Genomic DNA, 18,072 nt, shown 5'->3' on the forward strand with positions numbered 1-18,072 from the left:
GAATCCTGAGCCCAATGATAATGCTCCCCCAGCACCTCAAGAGGAGCCAGCAGCACCTCCTCCTCTAATGCTGGTGCCAGAGCCTAAACTTCCTCTCCCAGAAAAGTTTTCGGGAGATCGTAGTGTTTTCAGTAACTTTATGAACTCATGCATGATGTACTTCTTTGTAAGGCCTAGAGCCTCGGGTACCGAAACACAAATGGTGATTTCCTTGTTACAGGGGGATCCACAGGCATGGGCTTTTAGTCTCCCACAGGGACATCCAGCTCTCTCTTCCGTAGAGGAATTTTTTAATGCCATGAGTGTACTGTATTCTGACCCTGATATCACCGCCACTGCTTCCCACAAAATCCGGAGTCTGAAGCAGGGTAAAAATACAGCTGAAGTCTACGCCTCAGAATTCCGAAGGTGGTCAGTGGCCTCCCAATGGAATGATCCTGCCCTACTTGATCAGTTCATTTTCGGGTTGTCAGAGACAGTCAAGGACCATTTAGTTAACTATCCACCACTTTTGTCACTTGATGAAGCCATTACTCTAGCTATCAGGGTGGATCGTCGACTGCGTCAAAGACGCCTGGAGCGATCTGTGACGGGGAATGTCAGTCCGATAGTCACTGGTACCGCAAGTCCTCCTGTGACAATGGAAGAACCCATGCAAATCGGGTCTTCCAAACTGTCCCCTGCTGAGAAGACACGGAGACGATCCAAGGGTCTGTGTTTTTACTGTGGAGGTGCTGGTCACCTGGTCCGTACCTGTCCCGAGAAGAAGTCGGGAAACTCCAGTGCCTGGGTGGATTTGAGGAAGTTCACTTAGGCAGGCAGGTAATTCCTCCAAAAGAACAACGCTTTTTATTACCTTTTTGTCTTGATTGGCAAGAAAAAGAGGATAACAGGGCAAGCTTTCATTGACAGTGGAGTGGCAGGGAATTTTTTAGATGTATCTCTGGCCAAACGATTAAACATCCCAGCACTACCTTTATGTAACCCACTGCAAATTATGGCCATTGATGACTTACCCTTACAGTTAGATACTCCCATGTCTGTAACCCAAGAATTGCACCTCAAAGTTGGGGCTCTACATTCTGAAAGAATCACTTTCTTTCTGCTGATCATGCCTTCAACTCCGTTAGTACTAGGTTTGCCCTGGTTGAGACGACACAACCCAGTTCTGGATTGGCACTCGGGACAACTCATTAGCTGGTCTGAGTTCTGTCAAAAGAACTGTCTCTCCACTTTGCCTCTTCTCAGTACTCAACTAACCTCTCAGCAGATACCAGAAATTTACAGGTCCTTTTCTGATGCATTCTCGCCTCATGCAGCAGACGAGTTACCCCCACACCGCCCATATGGCTGCCCAATGGACCTGTTGCCTGGAACGTGGTCGTGGTCATTTGTATAGTTTGTCAGCTCCTTAAAGGACGGCTATGAGAGAGTACATCAAGGAGAACTTGGAGAATGAGTTTATTCGCCCTTCCAATTCTCCTGCAGGGGCTGGGTTTTTCTTCGTGGAGAAGAAAGATGGTGGGCTCAGACCCTGTATTAATTACAGGGGTATGAACAAAATAACCATAAAAAAAGCTAACCTCTTCTGTTAATTGATGATCTGTTTGGACAGGTCTCAGGGGCTCAGGTGTTCACCAAATTAGATCTCAGGGGAGCCTATAATCTCATTCGAATCCGTCAAGGGGACGAATGGAAGACTGCATTTAATAATCATGATGGGCATTATGAGTATTTGGTGATGCCCTTCGGGCTCTGTAATGCCCCTGCAGTCTTCCGGAATTCGTCAATGGCATCTTCAGGGACTTTTTGGGAAGGTTTGTCGTTGTCTATTTGGACGACATTTTGGTTTATTCCCCTTCCCTCTCTAAACATCGGGATCATGTCCGGGCAGTGTTGCAAAAACTGAGAGAGCACCATTTGTTTGCCAAGCTCGAGAAGTGTACATTTGAGACCCATCAGGTTCCTTTCCTGGGGTACATCATTTCAAATTCAGGTTTAACTATGGACCTGGAGAAGGTCTCGGCGGTTCTCAACTGGCCACAACCTGCTAATTTAAAGTCTCTACAGAGATTCTTGGGGTTCGCCATTTTTTACAGAAAAGTTATTAAAGGATTTTCTATTAAGGTGGCACCACTAACTGACCTGATCAAAAAGGGGGCTGATCCAAGTCAGTGGTCCACTCAGGCTCATCTCGCTTTCAAAGCACTGAAGGAAGCCTATTGCTCAGCACCCATCCTGGTGCATCCCGACGTTGCACAACCTTTTATTATTGAGGTTGACGCTTCCGAGCTTGGGGTAGGAGTGGTCCTCTCTCTATACGCTGGAACCCCCGAGAGGTTGCATTCATGCGCCTTCCTCTCTAGGAAATTTTCCTCCGCAGAGCGGAATTATGACATCGGAAACAGTGAGTTATTGGGGGTGAAGTGGGCATTTGAGGAATGGAGGCAATGGCTGGAAGGTGCAGCATATCCAGTCACAGTGTACACGGACCACAAGAATCTGGAGTACATCGAGTCTGCTAAGAGGTTGAATCCCAGGCAGGTTCGAGGGGCTCTGTTCTTCTCCAGATTCAAATTTACAATTACGTATAACCCTGGGTCCAAGAACATTAAGGCGGATGCTTTATCGCGCTATTTTAGTTCAGGTCCCTCTGAAATTCAGGCTCTCGAACCTATTGTGCCTACACAATGTATTGTTGCAGCTGTGACTGCCCCTGCTTCAGACAAAGATGTAATGGACATTCTTTTTCCTTTTCAAGGTGATGCTAAGGTGATGCTCCTTCGGGAAAAACTGTCAACCGCATTTATGTGCCCCCTCAATGGAGGCTCAAAGTCCTGCAACATTTCCATGACGACAAATCAGCAGATTACCCTGGAGAAACGAAGACCCTGGAGCTTCTATCTCGCTGGGTGTGGTGGCCATCTCTGACACGAGATTCCAAGGCGTTTGTAAGCGCATGCTTCACCTGTGCTTGCAGTAAGGTTTCTCGGACTGCCCCAAGTGGTTCATTCCAGCCTTTACCTGTCCCATCCAAACCTTGGACAGACGTGTCCATGGACTTTATTGTGGACTTACCACCATCCAAGGGGTACACGGTCATTTGGGTAGTGGTAGACCAGTTTAGCAAAATGTCCCATTTCATTCCTTTAAATAAATTACTTTCAGCAAAAGAACTGGCTGATCTTTTTATTTCCCATATCTTTCGTCTCCATGGGATTCATAAAAGAATTGTCTCTGATAGGGGAGCCCAGTTTGTCTCTCAGTTCTGGCGTTCGTTTTGTTCACGCCTGGGCATCACTTTATCATTTTCCTCTGGGTTTCACCCAGAGACGAATTGCCAGACTGAGAGGACAAATCAGTCATTAGAGCAGTATCTGCGTTGCTATGTGTCTGGTAATCAGGAAGAATGGGCGGCATATCTACCTTTTGCAGAATTTGCGTTTAACAACTAAGTGAGTTCATTGACTGGCATGTCTCCCTTTCAGGTGGTTACTGGGTTAAATCCAAAATCTTCTCCCCTTTCAGGACCACCTTCTAACTTACCTGTATTAGAGGATTGGGTGACACACATGTCAGCACTGTGGAAAAAGGTTCAAGAGAACCTAGAAAACGCCATTAAGAAAACAGAAATGTTCCTTTGACAAACACCGATCACCAGAACCAGAATTCTCTCTGGGAGAATTGGTCTGGGTCTCAACTAGGAACATCCCCTTGCGACAGTCAACACCGACGTTGGGTCCTTGATACATTGGACCGTTTCCCATTATTAAAAGATTGAACAAGGTGGCATACAGGGTCAAGTTACTGTACTCCTTGAGAGTTGGGAATTCCTTTCATGTTTCGCTACTAAAGTCAGCAAAAAATTCCCAGACCTCCACCTCCCCCCATGACAGTGCAAGACAAAGCAGAGTATGAGGTGGAGGAAATGTTGGATTCAAGAAGAGTTAGGAACTCTTTGCAATACCTGATCGACTGGAAAGGATATGGACCGGAGGAGAGGTGTTGGATTCCGGCACGACAGGTGCATGCTCAGGATTTAATTCGGATTCGAATTTCATGCTTATTTTCCTGATAACCTAGAATTAGAGTGTCCAGAGGTCACTCCTCAGGGGGGGGGGGGGGTAATGTAATGATACTACCTGGTCCGCGCGCCTGCGATGATCCAGGCGCTTCCGGCTTGCGTCCCATGATGTCTCCCCGTCGGCTCTGCACAGGCCCGTGCGTTCCAATGGTCGCACGAGACAAATGCGTCATAGTACGCGTACTCCCTATGCGACCAGGCGGCAGGCGTACCGGAAGTGACACGCCTGGAGGGTATTTAAACACTTCCGGGACACGGCTCCACGCCTGTTATAGCGTGTGCTTTGCCACTGCAAGGCTTAGTATGTTAGTGTAAAAAAGAAACTAATACTTACATTGTGATTGTTATTCTGTGTATGACCCTGCTTAAACCTTGACTATCCGTTTGCCTTATCCTAACAACATTGTTATCGATATTCTGTGTATGACCCGACCTGAACTTTGACTATCCACCTGCCTTATCCTAGCAACCTTCTTATTGATATTCCGTGCATGACCTGGCTTGAACTCTGACTTCCTCCTGCCTTATCCTTACAATGTTGCGATTGATATATTGTGTATGACCTGGCTTGAACTCTGACCATCCACTTGTCCAATCCTTGTTACACAGTTTGTGTGGGTGCCCACGGCCTGAATCCCATACCCTTCAGTTTGACACTGTTGTATACGTATACTCATTCTCGGGGAGTTCTGATCCGCCTCTGCTCAAGCACTACCAGGGCAGTATCATAGTGTCATTTGTGACGTCACTGTCAGCCGACCATTACAGGAGGAGATGATGCTGTCCTAAGGAGCTGAATATAAAACAGAGGGCTATATAGATACTGACATGAGGACAGGGCCAGATTTACCATAAGGTATTGTAGGCACATGCCTACAGGCATTTGATGATGGAAAGGTGGCACACTACCCTCCCTGAGCACCTCCCTCTCTTAGTCCCTGATGAGAGTGTAAATGAGAGGTTACTGGCCCTGCTCTCAGCATTCCACTGCCTAGATCTCCCTTCAATCAGGGGCACCTCTAGCCACTTAATACTGAGGTTCCTCTGGCTACCTAATACTTGGGGATATCTCTAACTACTTAATATTGAGGGTACCTCTGGCTACCTAATACTAAGGGGCACCTGTAGCTACCTATGATGGGCAAGGGAAGTAAGGGAGAAGTGACAGCTGGGCCAGCCAGCCCACGTGCAGTGCGGTTCGGCAAGGGTTTGAAGGTTCATGGAGGGTGAAGTCTAAGGCACCAGGACATCTGTGCCTATAGGCTGAGGCTCCTGTGAAGTAAATCCGGGCCTGCATGAGGAGGCAACAAAGAGCATAAATCCTTCCCCCCAAAAAGGGCCTACCATAAAAGGTCAAAGCATATAATTTAATAACTCAAAGCAACGTATCATGGTTGACAACTCACTTCTTTAGGTTAATCTAGTGCATAAAATATTAGGCATTCTGCCTGCCACTTACAATATTAACTTTAAACTTGTGTAGACAACAGCTCAGTTTTCTATTGGAGAAGGACTGCAATGTATAGCAAAGAGGAATGAAGTATAGAGGTGTGTTTCAAGACTATTCTATAAATTAACCTGGAATTTTTTTAGTTATGTTTTGATATTTTGTAATTTTTAGAAGTCACAGATGCTAAAAGCCTTGAGGAAGCAACAACACAAGTAGAGAAACATCTGAATGGAGCTGGTCTCAATTTATTGATAAGTAACGCTGGGATTCTGCAACCAAGCACATTGGCAACGGCAGATGCAGAAGAATTTTTGAAAGTCTACAACACAAATGTGGTTGGATCCCTACTGCTGGCCCAGGTAAAATAAATATATTGATAGGATACTGGTTACTGGGCCTGATGCATGAACCGCCAGTAAATTTGCTGTGCATAGGTTGTATTTCCATATTTTGAAACTAATACAAGGCACAGGGATGTTTTTAATTACCATATTTAAAGCGTACCTGAAGTCATATTTTTCACTTGTATCTAACAATATGCAGTGCTGCCCATAATTATTCATACCCCTGGCAAATTTTGACTTAAAGTTACTTTTATTCAACCAGCAAGTAATTTTTTGACGGGAAGTTGCATAGGTGTCTCCCAAAACATAATAAGACAATGTACAAGAGGCATTATTGTGGGAAAAAAAACATTTCTCAGCATTTATTTACATTTGAGCAAAAAGTGGCCAGTCCAAAGTTATTCATTAGCGTTGTCCCGAACGGTATGGGCGCAAAATTATTCGCGCGACCATCGGTGGTTCGCGTTTGCGTCGAAACACGAACTTTATGGCGAGTTCGACCCGCCCCTACATCATTGGGCTAAACTTTGACCCTCTACATTACAGTCAGCAGACACTCCCTCCTGGAGCCCCCCCCCCCCTTATATAAGGCAGCTGCGTCGGCCATTATCTCACTCGGTGTTGCTGCAGTAGTGAGAGAAGAGAGAGGAACCTGCTGCAGAGATAGGGAAAGCTTATTTAGGCTCTTGTAGCTTGCTCCTAGTTGATATTTGTTGTTGAAAAGCACCACAAAAAGAGCTCTTTTCAGAGCTAATGTTTTTTTTTTTTTTTTTTTTTTTTTGCTGGCCCTTGCTAATTGCTATACTGTGCAAGGCCCAGCACATTCAGTGCCTACCTTTTCACTGTACCTGTGTGTGTGACAGCTGCACGTTTGTAATACCAGTCCGACCGTGCATACCTGTTCATGTTCACTGCACCTGTGTAACCGCACATTATTGTACCAGCAGTCACTGCAACCTGTTCACTGCACCTGTGTAACCACACATTGTTGTACCAGCAGTCACCTTTTCACTGCACCTGTGTAACCGCACATTGTTTTACCAGCAGTCACCTTTTCACTGCACCTGTGTAACCGCACATTGTTGTACCAGCAGTCACTGCAACCTTTTTACTGCACCTGTGTAACCGCACATCGTATTAGTCAAGTCAGTGCATACCTTTAACTTCATCACCCCCAATATGGACAAAACAAGAGGCAGAGCCAGAGGCAGCCCCCCCGGCAGGCCACCCTCGACCAAAGTACAGTGTTCAGAAGAAGGCACGTGCCATCAACCCCCAATGTTGTCAGGACGTAGTTAACTATTTAACACAGAACCCCTCATCTTCCTCACCTTCCGCACGGAAGCGTGACATATCTTCCTCCTCCTGCTCTGATTCTAGCACCACACTTAACACTCCGTCGGCAGCCATCAACAAAGTGCCATCATCCCAGGGCTCAGCGGTGTGGAAATTTTTTTGTGTGTCTTCCTCAGATGAGAGCAATGCCATCTGTATTCTCTGCCACCGAAAATTGAGCCGTGGAAAGACCAAGACCTGCGTAGGGACAACTACCTTACAAAGGCACACGATTACAAAGCACAAACTGCAATGGGATGACCACCTGAGGAAAAGCAGCACACAAAAGCAAAGCCTCACACCGCAGTGTAAGATACTATCACGCAATTATTTCTCAAAAAGGCCATACCCAAACTGTACCGTGATGTTGAAAGGCAAGTGGTGTCATCTCTGACAGCGTTGGGTCAAGGGTCCATCTGACCACGGATGCCTGGTCTGCAAAGCACGATCAGGCCTGCCCAAAGACAGTCCCCACACACAGCATCTCTGCCTGCACATCGTGTGACTGGCTGCCCCAAGACTAAGCCGGTCCCCACACAGCATCTCTGCCTGCAGGCCGCTTGACTGCCTTCTCTGCCACCACCAACAGGGTCCAGGACTCCAGGTGGATTCCTGAATTTTTAAGGCCGCTGCTAGCAGCGGCCGCTATAATAATTTTTCGGGTGCGTGTACATGCCTGCCTAATTTTTCTGGCTACACTGCGGCTGCAACAACAAAACAAAAGGCATGAACATGTGTCAATTCCCCTTCGTGATCGTTACCTTGCCGCAGTGAAGGGGCTTGCGTATCACAATGAAGCAATGACCGGCTAAATGAGTGTGTTGGGGCTGAGGTACACACCTGACCCAAGAAGATAATAAGGTCGTTGCTTCATTGTGGACAGACCAAATTCGATCAGCTGGACACTCAGTCACTGTTGTTCTGTCATTGAGCTACCACAGCCCGACCATATAGGCTTGAAAACCGCCATCACCTGCACTCTCACCATGTTACGCACCAGTCCAGCATGGCCGTCACTACACAAACAGCTGTTTGCCGTGCGTTACACAGTGAGTTTAGACTGTCAGTGTGAAGCAGTACACCAATTACACTACCTGATTGATGTATACACATGCAAGATGTTTTAAAGCAATTTAGGCCTCCAATTTAGCATTAATATGTGATTTCTGCCCTTAAACCCTTCTGTGCGTCAAATCCGGATTTTTCCACGGGACTTTTGGCATGTATCCCACGCCGCCATGCCCCCTACAGGTGTTAGACCCCTTGAAACTTATTTTCCATCACTTTAGTGGCCACAATTAATGTTTGTAGTTTTGAAGGTTCGCCTGCCCATTTAAGTCTATGGCGGTTCGAAAGTTCACATGTTTGCGAACTTTTTTTGCGTGTTCAGGTTCGAGGTTCGTGAACCCAAAATCGGAGGTTCGAGGCAACTCTATTATTCATACCCTTCTCAATAATCATTAGAAATAGAAAGGTCTTTATTGGCTATTACAGCAATCAAACACTTTCTATAGTTGCAGACCAGCTTTTTGCATGTGTCCACAGGTATTTGGCCCATGCATCTTTAGCAATGAGCTCCAAATCTTTCAGGTTGGAGGGTCTTCTTGCCATTACCCTGATCTTTAGCTCCCTCCACCAATTCTCAATTGGTTTCAATTCAGGACTCTGGTTGGGCCACTCCAATGCGTTAATGTTGTTGTCTGCTAACCATTTCTTCACCACTTTTGCTGTGTATTTTGGGTCATTGTCATGCTGAAATGTCTACTGGTGCCCAAGGCCAAGTTTCACTGCAGACTGCCTGATGTTGTTGATAATCCTCATGTATTGCTCTTTTTTCATGGTGCTGTTTACTGTGATTGGGTTCCCTGGTTCATTGGCTGAAAAACACCCCCAAAGCATTAGGTTCCCACCACCATGTTTGACAGTGGGGATGGTGTTCTCTGGGTTGAAGGCTTCTCCTTTTTTATGCCAAATGAAGGAAACATCATTGCGACCAAACAATTCAATTTTTGTTTTCATAACACAGAAGACCAGAAGTTTTCTTCTCCAGATGAGCATTTGCAAAGGCCAAGCGAGCTTTTGTGTGCCTTATCTGGAGAAGTGGCATCCTCCTTGGTCTGCATCCGTGGAACACAGCAGTGTGCGGTGTCCGTTGGATTGTCTGGATTGTCTGCCTTGAGACATTGCCAGTATCAGAGCCCACATTCGCCAGGATGGCTTTGGTGGTGATCCTTGGATTCTTTTTCACCTCTCTCACTATCCTCCAGGCAAGCACAGTCACTTGGTTTCCGACCACGTCCTCTGGGATTTTCCTCAGTACGGAACATCTTGTATTTTTTAATAATACTTTGCACTGTAACCATTGGAACATGAAAACATTTAGAAATGGCCTTGTAGCCCTCTACTGACTTGCGAGCAGCCACAATGCGCAGCCGCAGGTCCTCACTGAGCTCCTTTGTCTTAGCCATGACTGTCGACAAACCAATTGCAGAGAGCTGCTGTTTTTCACCCGTTGAGCTGATTAAAACAGCTGTCCCCAAATAATCAGGGTAATTAGGATGCTTTAGAACAGCTTGGACTATTTGTAATTGTTTAGAACTTTGGATTTTCCCACAGACTGTGGCAGGGTATGAATAATTTTGGACTGGACATTTTTGCTCAAATGTAAATAAAAGCTGAGAAATGTTTTATTTTTCCACAATAATGCCTCTTGTACATGGTCTTATTATCTTTTGGAAGACACCTATGTCATTTCCCGTTAAAAAATTACTTGCTGGTTGAATAAAAGTAACTTTAAGACAAAATTTGTCAGGGGTATGAATAATTAATGTACATAAATAATTAATGTACATTAATTAATGTAATGTACAATAATTAATGTACATAAATAAATAATACATAAATAAAGTACAGGATCGGACAGCATGGAGAGAGCTAACCCATAGAATCACCAAGAGTTGGATACAACTTAATGGATAACATCATCATCATGAATAATTATGGACAGCACTGTAGGTATGTGCTTTTATGGCAGACATGCCTCACAGTGAGGTGGGAGGCATCTGTTCCTTCCCCTGTTGCCACCCATTTACTTCTGAAGTAAAGCAGATTACCTTAATACTACAACCCAGGTATTTGCTTCAGACCAGGGAGTCGACCAGTCACACCCGTATCCACCTAAGGTGCTGCAACAGTCCAAATAAAAATTCACGACTGGGTCTCGACCTGGATTTTAGGCCTGATTGGCCAATTTTATTATATGTACCACAGTGCAAAACAGCACAACGTTTCGACCAACAGGTCTTTATCAAGTGCTTACAGACTGTTTGTGCAGCATCCATATATATAGAAGCAGATTCAAAGTTAAAACACCCCCCCATAGGGGCGGGCACAATACTTAAAGAGACAGGCGATATTATACAAAATCATAGAAAACACTTCAAGTTGTAGGCCTCATTCATGCCGTTAGGCGCCAGAGTCCCTAAGTCATATATCCATTTGCTTTCTCTGCGTAACAAGGAGGCTTGGGGGTCCACTCCCTCCTGCAAGAACACCTTCTCCAGTATGCACCACCTCAATTCGCCCACTGCATGACCACACTCCTGGAAGTGGCGACCTACGGAGGATTCAAATTTATCCTTAAATTTTTCTTTATTCTCCTTCTCTTTTTTATAGTTCCTAATGTCACTTCTATGTTCATTAATCCTCCTCCTGCCATCCCTGGTTGTCTGTCCTACGTAACTCATTCCGCAAGGACACTTTAGCAAATAGATTACATTTGTCGTGGTGCAAGAATAATTACCTTTAATCATAATTCGTGTCCCTTTTGTGGTGTGAGTGACATAATCACCCCGGATTATGGATGAACAATTCTGACAGTTCATACAAGGGAACGTGCCTTTACGGCGTGGGATAAATGTCGTAGTGGTCTCAGTGGGTCCCCTTAGATCCGCCCTCACTAACTGATCTCTGACACTTTTACCTTTCCTAAAAATCATCCTAGGGGGAGAGTGGAAGACCTTGGACAGCAGCGGATCAGCCTCCACCACTGACCAAGCCGTGCGCAGACATTTTCTAATGTCTGATGCATGGTTATCATACGTAAGGATAAATTGCACACCCTCCTGGGGGTCCTTCTTGCTAACCTCCCTCCTCCCTCTCAACTCCCTTCTGTCCATTGTAGCTACCTGAGCTGCCATTTCCTCCACCATCTCTCTGTGGTATCCTCTCTTTTCATAGTCCACCACCATTCTTTTGGACTGTTCCTGATACTTCCCATCACTGGAGGTAATTCTACGGGCTCTGATAAGTTGACTCTTAGGGAGTCCTTTAACCAAAGGGGGGGGATGGCAACTGCTCGCCAGTAACGCATTATTTCTATCAGTGTCCTTGCGAAACAGGTCTGTCTCAAAGATATCTCCCTTAATCTCTATACTCACATCCAAAAAGTGCAGTTTGGTGGCATCATAATCAATGGTAAATTTTATTGTATCATGGCGGAGGTTGAGGTCATTAAAAAAATTCAACAAAAGTTGCTCGGGCCCTGTCCAACAAAAAAACAGGTCGTCAATGTACCTGCAAAAGCCCTTACTGTACTTTACAAAAATATCCTCCTCCAGCATGAACTTGGCCTCAAACTCCGCCATATACACATTAGCCAAACTTGGCGCATAAGGGGCCCCCATAGGAACTCCCTGAACCTGTAAGAAAAAATCTTGGCCGCATCTAAAATAATTAGATCTCAGACAGAATTCCAATAACATTGTCATAAACACTGATCGATCCATATCTGCATTTTCCCTTCCTTCAAACACATGACTTGAAAGTGGACATATATAAATTAGTGAGGAAACTTAAATGGAAGGTATGGCATTATTTAAAGAAACCAGCGAACAGTTTGTCCGCTGTGACGCAGAGGCTAATTGGAGAGGATGTTCCAGGGAAGCTTAGAGCCAGGAATAAATCTGAGGCACCGTTAAGCTGCCCAGCACTTGATGTCTTTGAAACTTTATTGCTGAATAAGTTGGAAAAAGTATGGGGAAATGACAAGTATCATAATAAGCATAATACTCCCTTGATTGAAAGACAGGCTTTACAGGATTTACGGAACAATCGTGAAGTGGTGTTTAAAAAAGCCGATAAAGGGGGTGCTGTGGTGGCTCAATCCAGAGCTGATTACTTGTCAGAACTGATAAGACAGGTGAATGATGAGTCAACCTATAGAAAATTGCGTGGTGAACCCTCATTGAACATTAAGGAAGAGATAGAAACTTTGTTGTCTCAAGCATATGATGATGGGCTAATTTCCAGCGAATTGGCTATTGCGTTGAAAAAAGACACATATAGGGTCCCTGTACTGTATACACTCCCTAAGGTCCATAAAAATTTAATGCACCCGCCTGGTAGACCAATCTTGTCGGCAGTGAATTCACTGTTGGAACCTTTGGGAGTGTATATAGATTCGATTTTGCAGCCAGAGGTATGGTCTAATCCTAGATGCTTGAGGGACACTACGCATTTCCTGTCATGTTTGGAACAATTAACTGCGGATGACGTTACATTTCTAGTGAGTCTGGATGTAATAAGTTTATATACTAACATCCCTCATGTTGAGGGAGTATCGGCAGTGAGAAATGTGTTTGAAGGAAGGGAAAATGCAGATATGGATCGATCAGTGTTTATGACAATGTTATTGGAATTCTGTCTGAGATCTAATTATTTTAGATGCGGCCAAGATTTTTTCTTACAGGTTCAGGGAGTTCCTATGGGGGCCCCTTATGCGCCAAGTTTGGCTAATGTGTATATGGCGGAGTTTGAGGCCAAGTTCATGCTGGAGGAGGATATTTTTGTAAAGTACAGTAAGGGCTTTTGCAGGTACATTGACGACCTGTTTTTTTGTTGGACAGGGCCCGAGCAACTTTTGTTGAATTTTTTTAATGACCTCAACCTCCGCCATGATACAATAAAATTTACCATTGATTATGATGCCACCAAACTGCACTTTTTGGATGTGAGTATAGAGATTAAGGGAGATATCTTAGAGACAGACCTGTTTCGCAAGGACACTGATAGAAATAATGCGTTACTGGCGAGCAGTTGCCATCCCCCCCCTTTGGTTAAAGGACTCCCTAAGAGTCAACTTATCAGAGCCCGTAGAATTACCTCCAGTGATGGGAAGTATCAGGAACAGTCCAAAAGAATGGTGGTGGACTATGAAAAGAGAGGATACCACAGAGAGATGGTGGAGGAAATGGCAGCTCAGGTAGCTACAATGGACAGAAGGGAGTTGAGAGGGAGGAGGGAGGTTAGCAAGAAGGACCCCCAGGAGGGTGTGCAATTTATCCTTACGTATGATAACCATGCATCAGACATTAGAAAATGTCTGCGCACGGCTTGGTCAGTGGTGGAGGCTGATCCGCTGCTGTCCAAGGTCTTCCACTCTCCCCCTAGGATGATTTTTAGGAAAGGTAAAAGTGTCAGAGATCAGTTAGTGAGGGCGGATCTAAGGGGACCCACTGAGACCACTACGACATTTATCCCACGCCGTAAAGGCACGTTCCCTTGTATGAACTGTCAGAATTGTTCATCCATAATCCGGGGTGATTATGTCACTCACACCACAAAAGGGACACGAATTATGATTAAAGGTAATTATTCTTGCACCACGACAAATGTAATCTATTTGCTAAAGTGTCCTTGCGGAATGGGTTACGTAGGACAGACAACCAGGGATGGCAGGAGGAGGATTAATGAACATAGAAGTGACATTAGGAACTATAAAAAAGAGAAGGAGAATAAAGAAAAATTTAAGGATAAATTTGAATCCCCCGTAGGTCGCCACTTCCAGGAGTGTGGTCATGCAGTGGGCGAATTGAGGTGGTGCATACTGGAGAAGGTGTTCTTGCAGGAGGGAGTGGACCCCCAAGCCTCCTTGTTACGCAGAGAAAGCAAATGGATATATGACTTAGGGACTCTGGCGCCTAACGGCATGAATGAGGCCTACAACTTGAAGTGTTTTCTATGATTTTGTATAATATCGCCTGTCTCTTTAAGTATTGTGCCCGCCCCTATGGGGGTGTGTTTTAACTTTGAATCTGCTTCTATATATATGGATGCTGCACAAACAGTCTGTAAGCACTTGATAAAGACCTGTTGGTCGAAACGTTGTGCTGTTTTGCACTGTGGTACATATAATAAAATTGGCCAATCAGGCCTAAAATCCAGGTCGAGACCCAGTCGTGAATTTTTATTTGACCCATTTACTTCTGCCCATCCCCGGGGTGCATTCACTAGATTGATAACTGCTGATTGAGGACCACCCAATATCCATGTTGCCGTGGGCTCATGCAGAAGAAGTTAAAGAGAAACCGTGACCATGGATTGAACTTCATCCCAATCAGTAGCTGATACACCCTTTCCCATGCAAAATCTTTTCCTTTTCTCAAACGGATCATCGAGGGGCTCTGTATGGCTGATATTGTGGTAAAACCCCTCCCACAGTGTGATGTCAGGACCATGCTGCTGTCACTGCCATATTTAATATGGAGGACCTGTTATCCATTAGCATTTACCAGCCGAACGGGACACTGGAGGGGACAATGAGGATGGCACTTATAATCTGTAGGAGATGAATATTTTTATAATGTTCATATTTTCACATTGCTGTCTCAGTTCAAATTTGTTTTAAGCTGCAGCTGAACTCAGAGCGGACCTGAACTCAGAACTTCCTCTCTGCTCTAAAAGATAATCAACAGCATAATAACCTTAAAGAAAAAACAAGTCTTTGTTACAACTGATGCCTGCAATAAGTCTGCAGTGTGTCTAATCCCTGCTTTCATGAAAGCAGACATAGGGTTAACATCTTGTGTTTACAAATTAGCTTCTCTGCAAAGGCAGTCAGCTGACGCAGATGAGAGATTAAATTACACTTGTGATTATTCACAGATGAGGAGGAGTTAGACAAGCTAAACTCTCTAAATATATACAAGGTGCTTTTCTCTATGTTTTCCTTCTGTTCTGTGCAAGAGTTCAATCCACTTTAAGAACAATCTTGCCATAAACATTTCGGTTTGAAAAAAAAATCTGATGTATCAGATACCTGTATTAATTACAAACATTAATATATTTCCCCAAAGTCAGCATATAAAAATAGTTATGATCTGCACCTTGCATAAGTTTGTGTATAAGGAATCCACAGTGCAGTATACTAACTGGCCACCTGTTTCTTCGGATTTCAGTCATTTTTACCATTTTTGAAAAAGGCAGCACAAGAAAATCCAGAAAAGCCACTTGGCTGTGGCAAGTCCGCCTTGATAAACATGTCCTCATTGCTGGGATCCATTGAGAAAACACCCGAATCCTTCTGTTTTCACCCACAACTCTCTTACCGCTGCAGTAAGGTATGTTGTCTACTTGTCCATGCATAGTTACGTAACTATCTAGGTTGAAAATTAAAAAAGTGTCCTTCAAGCTCAACCTTTTGAGCCTCTCTGTACCCAGAGTAAGGTCTCTAGGCCACAGACAGCTGAACTGCTTGTTTGTTGAGCAGTTCAGCCACCCCAGCTGCCAGCCACAAGCGCCATTTGACTGCAGTTACATGCAGCGGAATAGTAGTGTAACTTCTAATCCCTGGTGCGGGAGAACGCAATGCTGATTGGATCAGGGTAACTTTTTGTAATGATTCAGCTAGTGTATGAGGACACCAGCAGACAGACAGAAAATAGACGTTCCCAGACAGGGGAAATGTGTAACAGTCAGTGACAGCAGAAGGCAGTACTGTCACTGATACAGCTAAGAGTATGGTCAGCAGGCAGGGTCGTTAACAGATCAGACAGATAAAGTACAAAATCATAAGCCAAAATCAGAGTGTTTATTCAGGCGGAGGTCGGCAACAGATCAGATTGGCAAAGGTACAGAATCGTTAGGCAAGAGAGTAGTAAGAGACAAGGCAGAGGTCAATAAATACAATCACAATAATATGTTTTTCCTGAGCTAAGTGCAAATCCCCGGGGTCCTGCCGGTTCAAGCACACATCTGACTAAGGTCTGAAGCCTTCACTGCAAAGTGTTAGCTAGAGCAGACAGTGAGCAAGTGTCAGCACAGCTCTTAAATAGCTCGGGTAAACAGGCGCGTACATCAAAAAAGGGCGTCGGGAAAAAAGGGCGCGTGGTGTAAACGATAAGCAGTATTATCGTTTATAAAAAGATTGTGTAGAATTTCGTTTACAAATAGTGTTTTAAGAATGTATAAATCATTAAATAATGTGTATGAAATCGGCAATTCTTAAAACGTTAATCTTTCCTGTTTCTAAACTGAAACTTATAATTACGTTTGTTAAAAAAATAGTAATATTTGTTTAAACATTATAATTATATATTGTTATGAATAATATTGATTTATCGTTTATTATTATAATACAATGTGAAAATATTGTTTATAACAATGATATTAATATAAGTACATTCATAATAACTGTTGATTAGTATTATTAAAATTGTACTAAAACTATACCTAACCCTACTCTCACACAGAACCCTCCCTGTACCTATCCCTAACCCCTAGACCTCCTGGTGGTGCCTAAACCTAAGACCCCCCTGGTGGTGCCTAAACCTAAGACCCTCCTGGTGGTGCCTAAACCTAAGACCCCCCTGGTGGTGCCTAAACCTAAGACCCCCCTGGTGGTGCCTAAACCTAAGACCCCCCTGGTGGTGCCTAAAACTAACCACCCCAAAGCCCTCCCTGTACCTATCCCTAATCCCTAGACCCCCTGGAGGTGCCTAAACTTAAGACCCCCCTGGTGGTGCCTAAAACTAAGACCCCCCTGGTGGTGCCTAAACCTAAGACCCCCTGGGGGTGCCTAAACCTAAGACCCCCCTGGTGGTGCCTAAATCTAAGACCCCCCTGGTGGTGCCTAAACCTAAGACCCCTATGGATAATAATGTTTTACAAACATTAATAAATAAAAAATTTAAATAAAAAATGTTTAATAATTTTTTGGGGTGGATAATAATGTTTTAGAAATGTTTTACAAATAGTAATTGTAAAAAATATATTGCAATTTACGTTACGTACTGATCGCTTTATTTTGTGAATAATAATGTTTTACAAACAGTAAAGGGTTAAAATGTTAAATAATGTTTTAATTAAATAGGATAAATATGTTTAGTATTTTTTATAAACGTTATTCGTCACAGGCTCATTTTCTAAACATAAATCATCACAAGCACAGTTATAAAACATTAAAAATCTCCGGGCGCCGTTTGTAAAACGTTAGTAATCTCTTGCGCCCTTTTTTCCCTGTTCGGCACCCATTAAACGATATTTCTAATGGGAGTGAATGGGGCGCCCTTTTTGTCCACTTGTCTCATGCGCCCAAATCTCCTGCTTCCAAACAGGCAACCACACCCCTAAGCCACTTGGCCAATCAGGAACCGGAGGTGGAGCCATGCATGTCAGCTGACAGGTGATCAGCTGATATGCTTCCTTAGAGTATAAGAAGGGCATCGCCGACAGCGCATGTGTCCACCCTCATTTGCAGTCTGAGAATCATGCGGCCGGATCTCGGCATGAACGCTGCTGACACCAATTACTGACACTTTTGTTAAGTGTAGTAATGTCCAGAGAATTGCCGTACACTTACTAATCTTATGAGCATCCCAGAATGTAGCTCTAGAATATGCACTTTATAAATCAATAATAATAAAATAATACACACACACACAAACACACACACATATATATACGCCCACCTATAAATATTCCAGAAGATACACTAACCCTCCCCCCCTTCCCTTTCTACACCTAACACAAGCCTCACTCCTACCTGCACCTACCACTTACCCACCACTCTACCTACACCT

The 18,072-nt window shown here is 44.2% G+C and overlaps 1 protein-coding gene across 1 annotated transcript in view; it reads left to right on the top strand.

Annotated features, from left to right (window-relative positions):
* Window positions 1-18,072, top strand: part of LOC137538952 (C-signal-like) — a 43,569-nt gene that overhangs the window by 13,859 nt on the left and 11,638 nt on the right. The window contains exons 3-4 of the mRNA XM_068261395.1: window positions 5,706-5,893; window positions 15,451-15,612. Coding sequence (XP_068117496.1) covers window positions 5,706-5,893; window positions 15,451-15,612 — 350 coding nt within the window. The remainder of the gene's footprint in view (window positions 1-5,705; window positions 5,894-15,450; window positions 15,613-18,072) is intronic.

The sequence above is a fragment of the Hyperolius riggenbachi genome, chromosome 11, assembly GCF_040937935.1.
Source record: "Hyperolius riggenbachi isolate aHypRig1 chromosome 11, aHypRig1.pri, whole genome shotgun sequence".
Classification (NCBI taxonomy): domain Eukaryota; kingdom Metazoa; phylum Chordata; class Amphibia; order Anura; family Hyperoliidae; genus Hyperolius; species Hyperolius riggenbachi.